The sequence below is a fragment of the Rhagoletis zephyria genome, unplaced genomic scaffold (genome assembly GCF_001687245.7).
Source record: "Rhagoletis zephyria isolate East Lansing unplaced genomic scaffold, Rhagoletis_zephyria_1.1 Rzeph_scaffold_01217, whole genome shotgun sequence".
NCBI lineage: Eukaryota > Metazoa > Arthropoda > Insecta > Diptera > Tephritidae > Rhagoletis > Rhagoletis zephyria.
Window position 1 is genome coordinate 12,504 of NW_016158301.1, and position 9,444 is coordinate 21,947.

The 9,444-nt window shown below is 35.7% G+C and overlaps 1 protein-coding gene across 1 annotated transcript in view; it reads left to right on the forward strand.

The window, feature by feature from the left end:
- The first annotated feature begins 6,615 nt into the window (after positions 1-6,615).
- LOC108363212 (glucoside xylosyltransferase 2-like) overlaps positions 6,616-9,444 on the forward strand; it is a 17,067-nt gene continuing 14,238 nt past the window's right edge. Inside the window, exons 1-2 of the mRNA XM_017616500.1 lie at positions 6,616-6,645; positions 9,082-9,102. Of these exons, the coding sequence (XP_017471989.1) occupies positions 6,616-6,645; positions 9,082-9,102 (51 nt within the window). The remainder of the gene's footprint in view (positions 6,646-9,081; positions 9,103-9,444) is intronic.

The window sequence follows — 9,444 nt, forward strand, 5'->3', positions numbered from 1 at the left end:
TTTACCGTTGTCCGAATGGACATATTCCGGAACGCGGAATNAAGCATCGCTGACATGTCTGTCCCAGTTTCTTCGATTTTCTTTTATGAAGGACCGAATAATTTGCAACACCGATCGGTTGACCCTCTCGGCGGCATTACCCTGGGTGAGTAAAGTGCGGTTTTTACAAGCTTGTTCCATATTTTTCCAAAAAGCTGTTAAACATGGCAGACGTTAACTGTTTACCGTTGTCCGAATGGACATATTCCGGAACGCGGAATATGTGGAAAACATATTTCTCGAGGTACTTAATGACTTCAGCTGAAGTTGCCCTGCGCATCGGTTTTAAAAACACGAATTTTGACAAGTGATCAAGACACACAAAGCCATATACGTTACCATCACACGTACGAGGATACGCACCCATAAAACCTATATACAAGCGCTGGAAAGGCCGCTCTGTCACGTGTTGTTTTCCCATCAGTGGTTTGTGAAAGGCGTTTTGCGTTTTATTACCTTTACAAATATCGCAGTTTTTCACGTACTTTTGAACGTCAGACACTATACCTGGCCAATAATATTTTTCCCCAATTCTTGCCAATGTTTTATGTATTCCGCCATGGCCNCGTTTTGCGTTGTATTACCTTTACAAATATCGCAGTTTTTCACGTACTTTTGAACGTCAGACACTATACCTGGCCAATAATATTTTTCCCCAATTCTTGCCAATGTTTTATGTATTCCGCCATGGCCTGCGGAAGGCGAGTCTTGTGAGGACTCAACTAGACCCTGTCGCAGCTCAGTTGGCACCCAGAGTTTCCAGGCATGGTCCTCTTGAAGCCTGTCCCCCCTATTAAACTGTGTCCTTTTATATAGTTCAGGCAGTTTGTCTTGATTATCAGCGATTGTCTTCTTCAGCTCTTCATATTCTTCTGTCTTAAAAAATGGTGAGTTTAAACATACGTCTAGTATTCGGTCAGTTATTTTAATTTCGTCCATGTCCACTCCAGAGAGCGCATCCGGCACTATATTTTGTGTTCCCTTGCGATGCTGGATGTGAAAATCATAGCCCTGCAGCTTCAGGCTCCATATCGCGAGTCGGCCTGAGAGGTCCTTCTGGCTCATAAGCCATTTTAAGCTCGCATGGTCTGTAATTACCGTGAAAGGTAACCCCTCTACGTAAGGCCTGAATCGTTTAATACTGATAACCGCTGCATAGCACTCCAACTCGGTAATGCTATAATTTATTTATTACGATCTTGAAGATCTAGATAATTTAATAAGGTACAAAGTATTTTTAATGTTTACATATTTGTTTCAATTCATTAAATTTCTTTGACTTCAATTATATAATAATCTATAAAATTATTTACTAAAATTTTTTNTATGCTATAATTTATTTATTTATTTATTACGATCTTGAAGATCTAGATAATTTAATAAGNAATGCTATAATTTATTTATTACGATCTTGAAGATCTAGATAATTTAATAAGGTACAAAGTATTTTTAATGTTTACATATTTGTTTCAATTCATTAAATTTCTTTGACTTCAATTATATAATAATCTATAAAATTATTTACTAAAATTTTTTAACTACTTGATAGGTAGCGCTTTACAGTAGCTGTATAATAATTTTTTAAATTTTTTGGTATTATTGCAGNCAACAATTATTTAAAGTTTTTGGTATTATTGCAGTTTTTAATATCAATTGGCAGATCATTATGTTCTCTAATTCCTTCGTAGTATATACTTTTTTTTATCGAATTCGGATCTCNCAACTTTATGTTGTATATAAACTTCAATGTGTAGTAAGTCATGTTCTGTTTTACACTAAGCCAGTTTAAGCTGTCTAGTAAATCTTTAATTGGGGTATCATACCGTTTTCTTAATATGAAACGCATAATTTTGTTTTGCTTAATTTGTAGCCTGGATATTTGCGAATCAGCTAATGCGAATAGAATTGTAGGGCAGTAAATGAAATGCGGCTCGATAATGGATCTATAGACCAGTATTTTGTATTGCTTACTAATATGCTTGCATGATCGAAACATGAACCCTATTTTTTTGGAAATTTTCCCTTCAATGTATTTTAGATGTTCATCCAATTTTAATTTGTCATCTATAATTATTCCCAGATATTTTATTCGGTTTACTCTTTCTATAGGGGTATTTGCTATTTTTAGCGACACATTATCATCTTGAGTCACAAAATTCATAAATATTCCCAGATATTTTATTCGGTTTACTCTTTCTATAGGGGTATTTGCTATTTTTAGCGACACATTATCATCTTGAGTCACTCTAGACCCCATTATCATCCATTTTGTCTTTTCTATGTTTATTTTAAGCATATTTTGGCACAACCACTTATATATTACCTGTAGGTCCGACTGTATTTTTGAGGCTGCCTCATCAATCGTGTTACAGCTTATAGTCAAAAGTGCATCATCAGCGAATAATCTTATTTTGCAGTATTTGATACAGTTTTTAATATCATTTATGTAAATTATAAAAAGAATTGCTGCAAGCACCGATCCCTGTGGCAATCCTATTTCAATGTCCACTTCGGGGGAAATCTTACTTCTTATTACAGTTTTCTGTTTTCTTCCACTAAGGTAACTTTTGAACCAGTTAAGCGCTATATTTCTAATGCCAATATTATACAGTTTTTTTATAAGAATATCTCTGTCTACTGTTTCGAACGCTCTTTTTAGGTCGAGGAAAACTGAAATTGTAAATTGTTTCTTCGTTCTACTTTCTTTCCATTCTGCAATTACCAGGTTAAGTGCAGTTTCACACGAGTGTTTTGATCTAAACCCTGACTGCTCATTTATAATAATTTCGTATTTATTTAAGTAATCCAGCAATTGGTTCTTAACTACAGTTTCTATTATTTTCTCATCGCTAGGTAAGGTATTTATGGGTCGTATCTCCTCTGGTTTAATTGTTCCCTTTACTTTGCCCACAGGTACAATTACTGAGGTCTTCCAGCAATCTGGAAATACACCAAATTGGAAACTTTCATTAATTACACATGTGTAGGTATAGCCTAAGTACTCCATGCTGTCTTTTAATACACCTTCCGTTACTAATTTTTTTCCTCCGTATTTGTTTTTTAATTTCGTTGTAACTCTCATAAGTTCTTCAACATCTATTTCTTTCAGTTTAAACAAGCTTCTGTTTATCTCCATTTGATTTCCACCTGCTTCGAAGATTTCAATGCTATCTCGGATTCTGATTATGCTCTCACTAAAGTAACGGTTTAATTCAGTTGCTATTTCATAATCATCTTCAATAAGAGCACCATTTACAGAAATTTTTTGAATTTGTGCTACCTCACTACTCAGATTTATGGCGTCTTTTAGACATTTCCACATTAACTTTTGGTTATTAGTATTTCTTGAGATTTTTTTTTCCATAAATGTTTTCTTTTTTATTTTAACTGCTTTTTTGTAATATCGTTTTATTATAATATAGTTATCCCAATTATTGGTTCTCTCTGCTATTTTAAATTGTTCATATTTCAGCTTATTCAATTCTGTTAGTTCATGGTCGTACCATTTATTAATCAATTTAACTTGAACTCGTTTTTTATATGTTAAAGTGGCCATTACGTCATTGAGGATACTGTTTATTCCTTGGACTTTTAGGCTAACTTCGCAGTTGTTTAGTTCAGCTAAATTGTAAGTTCTAAGGAGATTTACTAAGTGGTCTTTTGTATAGTTATTCCAACACACGCGGTTTTCATAAATTCTCATTTGGTACTTCTTTTGAATTGGTAGTTTGAATGAAATAGTTTCATGATCTGATATTTTATGCGAAGCCAAATTCGATACTTCAACTTCAGTTTTGTTACTAAAGAGTAGATCTATTCTCGTTTGCGTTGTTTCTGTTATTCTTGTATTAAAATTAATTAATTGATACATTGCTAGTGATTCGAACGTCCTAATTAGCTGGCTCGAGTATGTTGTGTGTGTATTGACATTTATATTAAAGTCGCCAATAACGATATTGTTGCCGCTTTCAGAAAAGCAATCTTCCATCACCTCATTAATATGTCTTATAAATTCGGCATCACTGGTGTTTGGTGAGTGATATAACGCACAAATCCGCCACTTAGTTATACATCGTATTGTTTCCAACACAATACACCATATATTATTACCTATGCTCCTATTGAATATAACTTTGAAATCAATTTGCTTATGAATATAGGTTAAGACACCACCGGTGTGACGACTATGCGAGTCGCATCTAATATGATTGAACCCAGCAATCTCCAGTTCCGAGTCATATACATCCTCCGTAGTATGTGTTTCTGCACAAAGTACAATATCTGGATTTTCTTCCTCGATCATTATTTCAACTTCATTTTTGTTAGCTGTGATACTATTTGTATTAAGATATATACATTTTAGTTTATTTTTGTGTTTCTTGAATTTTTCATTATATATTTTTTGTGTGTTTTCTGCATCTTCATTTAGTTGCTAATAACCTAATTTTTGTTTTTTTATCTCTAGTTTATTATTGTAGCATTGACAGTGCCTGTCAAATGTATCATGATTTATGTCTAAAGCTAGGTTTAAGTTTGTGTTCGCTTTTATGCAATTTAGACACTTGTTAATTGGATTTTCTTCACATGTTTTATCGTTGTGTTTTCCGTGGCATTTGTGGCAAGCTTCTTCGTTTTTACAGTCGGCTGATTTATGATTAAATCCTTTGCATTTGTAGCACATTAGTACATTAATAGCATCGAAGACTTTACATCTATCCCACCCGATATTTATTCGCTCTGCGGCAAGAATTTTTGTAAAATCCTCTTTATCTATTTCGATGATTGCATTATACACCTTTATGTTGCCTCGATTTCTTTCAAACTGCTTCAATACTTTTAATGAGCCTTGGATCAGGTTATTATTTTGCTTCTTTATTGATTCTATTAAATCGCTATTTTCGTATTTAAAATTCATTCCTGCAATTAAGAAGCTTGGACGAATTGAATTTGGCACTTTTATTTCATATTCTTTGCCAATGTTTTTTTCAATGGCATCTTTGATTTTTTCGCGTTCATCATTATTTTGACTATGAATCACCATTACACCATTATTTTTTGATACAATTTTCGAAATATTCAAATTTTTGGGATCAACTTTGCTGTTCAGATCTATTTTCGTTTTTTCAACCGCTTGCTTTACTTTGGGTTTCACAATTATTGCAACATCGTTTTTTAACTCTGGCAATGCCTTTTTCTTTATATTGTTTTTAATAGTTTCTGCATATGACATTTGTATTTCATTAGTGTTGTTGTTCAGCTTTTTGATTTCATTATGCACCTTTTCATTGTTTTTGCCGATTGTTTCAGTTTTGTTTTTTACTTCTTCAACCATTTCATATAAGTTTTTTACTTCTCCAATTTTTTTTTCAAATAATTTCTGAGATTTTTCCATCATTGCACCACGATGTGTATACCGTGTTTCAACTGCTTCCAATAATGACTATCTCATTTTGACTATTTTTCATAGTTTCTTCGAATTCGCTCTTGTATTCGTTTAATATAGAGTTATTTTTTTTTACACTCATCTGCATATCTTGTAGCACCAGGTCGACGTTTTGTATGTATGTTATACATTCGTCACACATAAATCGTATCATGTTGTTTTTCTCACCAATAATTTTTGCGTTATATTTATCAACTCCTGAACATTGTAGGCTCTCATGGTACACTTTACCACACACTCCTTCACATGCTATACCACTTTCCCCTCTTATTGTGGAATTGCATTTTGCACACACACCCATTTTTGCCGTTCATTTATCCGTGTATATGATCTATGTTTATATTTTGTATAAATGTGAAAAATTTATTTTCAATATAAAATAGTTAGTTTTGGAATTTTGTTCACTTTATTTGTAATTAATAAAACATAAATTCGCTTATTGAGTCTCTATCTCGCATATTTAGCGATTTTTAACACTTGGCTATGGTCGCTTTGCCATTTTTGCAATACAAAGTTTTCCGAGCAGAGTTAAACACGTTAGCTCGAGTTGTACGTTGAGCTTTTTTTAGTTTTGCTGATATGTACGCGATTGGTCTTTCGTTACCGTCCTTGTCTAATTGGAAAAGAACTCCCCCCACTCCGTCAGTCGATGCGTCGCACTGTATATAAAAACGTTTGTTGAAGTCCGAGTGAGCCAACACTTGGGCCGATATGAGGCTTTGCTTTAAGGGCTCAAAAGCTGCCTTCGCGTCATCTGTCATTGTGAACTTTTTAATCTTTTCCTTTGTGAGGCAGTCGTGCAGCGGCGCTGCAATAGTCGCGTAATCCCGTATGAACCTGCGGTACCAGCCGGACATCCCCAAGAACCTCCTGAGCTGCTTAGGGGTCCTTAGTTCAGGGAAATCTCTTACAGTGGCGATCTTGTTAGCATATGTACGGATGCATCCGTTGCCTACAACGTAGCCCAAGTACCTGACTTCTGTGAAACAAAATTAACTTTTTTCGACATTTATAGTCAACTTTGCCTCACGCAGACATCTAGCGACCTTTTCTAACAAAGATACGAAAAATCAACTAAACAAACAAGTAAGTCGTCTAAATACACAAACACAGATTCACGAAGGGAAGCGGGGATGACCTTGCACAAGCCGAATGGCATCACTGTAAAGTGATACAAAGGCCTACCGGGCACAGTGAATGCAGTCTTTTTTCTGGACTTTCTCTCAAATTCGCCAGAACGCGTCTTTTAGATCTATAGCGGAAATGTAACGAGTATTTTGTAATCTACTTATCATTTACTTTTCTCGCATCGAGACACAAGCGATTTTTCGTCCCCTTTACAACCAGCGATACAGGCCAGCTCCAACTATTATTGCTCTCTTCAATTACCCCCATCTCCAACATTCGGTCGAGCTCACCGTAGATCAGTTTTTGAATCGCTGGAGATATGGGGTAAAATCTTTGTTTCACCGGTAAACTTTCATTTGTCACTTCGATGACATATTCTTCTACGTCTGGCTTTCCTACTCCTAAAACCGCAAACCTCGGGAACTGGGCTTTTACGCGCTCTAAAGGTAGGCATTGCTCCGAGGTCAGTGTGTGCTGCACTGCATCGAAGGACAAGTCACGCTTGGCGACAGTTACCGACGTTTCCCCACCGTTTGCCGTCCTAATGCTCTGACCCTTAATTGGCATTATTAGGTCTTCCTGGTCTTTTATTAAGGTGCTCGCGTTTTTCCCTAAACAACTCGCTCCTGCTCCAGAGTCTAACAGTGCTAATACTTCAAACCCCCCTATTTTAGTTTTCGCGAAAAACCTATTATCAAATTTTAAAGTGACTATGGTTGAAATAATCTTATTACGTATCCTTTTAAGATTCTTCTTCTTTGCCCTCATCTTCTGTATTTTCATAAAATTCCTATTTTTTCCTCTTTTCTTTAACTTCCTCGCAAAATATTCTCTTAAGTGCTGTTTCATCTTCCTTTGATGTAAAGTTTTCCTATTAGCTTGTCTCTCTGCCTATTCTTCCACTATACTATCCTCGCCCTTGAGTACTATAGGAGGATCTGGAAAGTCTATCTCATTTACATGCTTAGCCCTGTTTCTATTTTCCTTCATCACCTTTTCGGCCCTTCTACACTCACTCTTGAGGTCGGATAGAGATTCCATCGGAAGCAAAAGGTATATTGGCTAAATTCGGCTTACGGTTGCCCCTAATAATGCCAACTAACTCTTTCTCCGGAATTTTCTTGCGGGGCGGAAAGTTAGGTTATGGACATCACCATAAAAATCATCAAAAGATTCGAACGCCTGTTGCTTTCTTTCCATAATTTCTGTTATGATTTCGTAGTCTGATTCCGCCGTCTTGAAGTGGTTCAGCAGTTCCGATCTAAGCTCAGAGTAGCCGATGCTTTCATCATCTGCATGATCCTCCAGGACCTGCCAATACCACTTCAAGGCGTTACCGGTAACCAGATAATGAAAGTCGGTAAATACCTGGTGATGGGTTACAGGCTAACCTAATATTCACGCACGCCGCCAATTTATTGTCAAAAATTTCTCATGCACATGCTACTTGTATGAGATCAACCGAAATTGAACGGCGTGCGTATGAAGCATGTCATTTTGTTGCGCCATCATCGCCTTCATTCGGCTCAGCTTCTCAACACTTATTGCGGATGAACTGGGTCCCCCACCTGCGGATTTTGAGCTTCCGGCCGCAGAGTCACTAAGTGGCACATTCCCTTGGTCTTGCTCCGACATTTCAAGGATTTCTTCCAGCTCGCGCGAAAAACTAAAGCTGTTATTTGCTGAACTTGTGGTCACTTTCTCGGTTATCTGAATAACAGAGCGATTTTCCCCACTACCTAATATTCCAAACACTCTGGACGTGCACCTATTTAAGTAGTACGAGATACCTGTGTCGATTTGTATGAACGGAGAGCCTGCGATTTGGTTCTCTAGTGCCCTCGATACACTTCTTGTTACTATCCGGTCTGAATTCAAGAGCCCTAATCCACCTGGCACTATCTCCTCTTCCTCACGCTCGCCCATTCACTCAAATTAATTAAAATATCAACCCCACGGATGGCTTTGACAAGGCTGCTAGCGTCGCTAAATATTTAACCCTAAAAACTAATTCAACGTAATTAAAATTCAGCAGAAAAAAAANAATCAGAATCCGTTTCTGAACACTATCGCTTAAAACTTAGAGTGTATATTTAGGTTATATGTGTGTATGTGTGTATACTAGAGTGGCCTTTTTGAATGAAAAATTTTAAATTCATGAATCCAAAAGTTTTCGCACAGAATAATTTGAGGTTGGGGATATAAATAAATACGTAATTAGTTTAAAAGCCTTCAGGTGATTCCTAGAGGTACCGGGTTGAGCTTTTTCGACCAAAAAGGCCGAAATTACAACAATTTCTTTTTTTTGCATTTCTTTTTTTTAAGTATATATAAGAAAAATTCTACATTATACTTTATTTAAAATGATATTAAATATTATTATTATTAGATCTCAAATGATATAAATGATGATTTCATATTTTTCTCAGCTTTAATATTATCGTGTACCATGGTTTTTCAATCAACGTCAGACTTTTGAGCACTTTAAAAAGGTAAATGTATTCAGTTTTCAATAAAAAACAGTTCAGAAATAAAAAATTGGGTTTCATGGACGTAAAAGCTGAAAATTTAAAATAATAATTTATTTCCTATTCAAAATCAAAATGATCAACTCGGAACCACTCGGAATTTCCGGATCCCGAAAAAACAAATTTCATATTTATTTTCCTTGCCAACCTCATGTTTTTTCGTGCGAAAACTTTCGGTTTTTGATAATCGACCCAAAAAGGCCACTCTAAGGTATATGTGTGGCGACTTCAATATAAGTTCAATTCTGGGTGTGCACATGCATACATACATATATGTATATATACGTTATATATATATATATATAT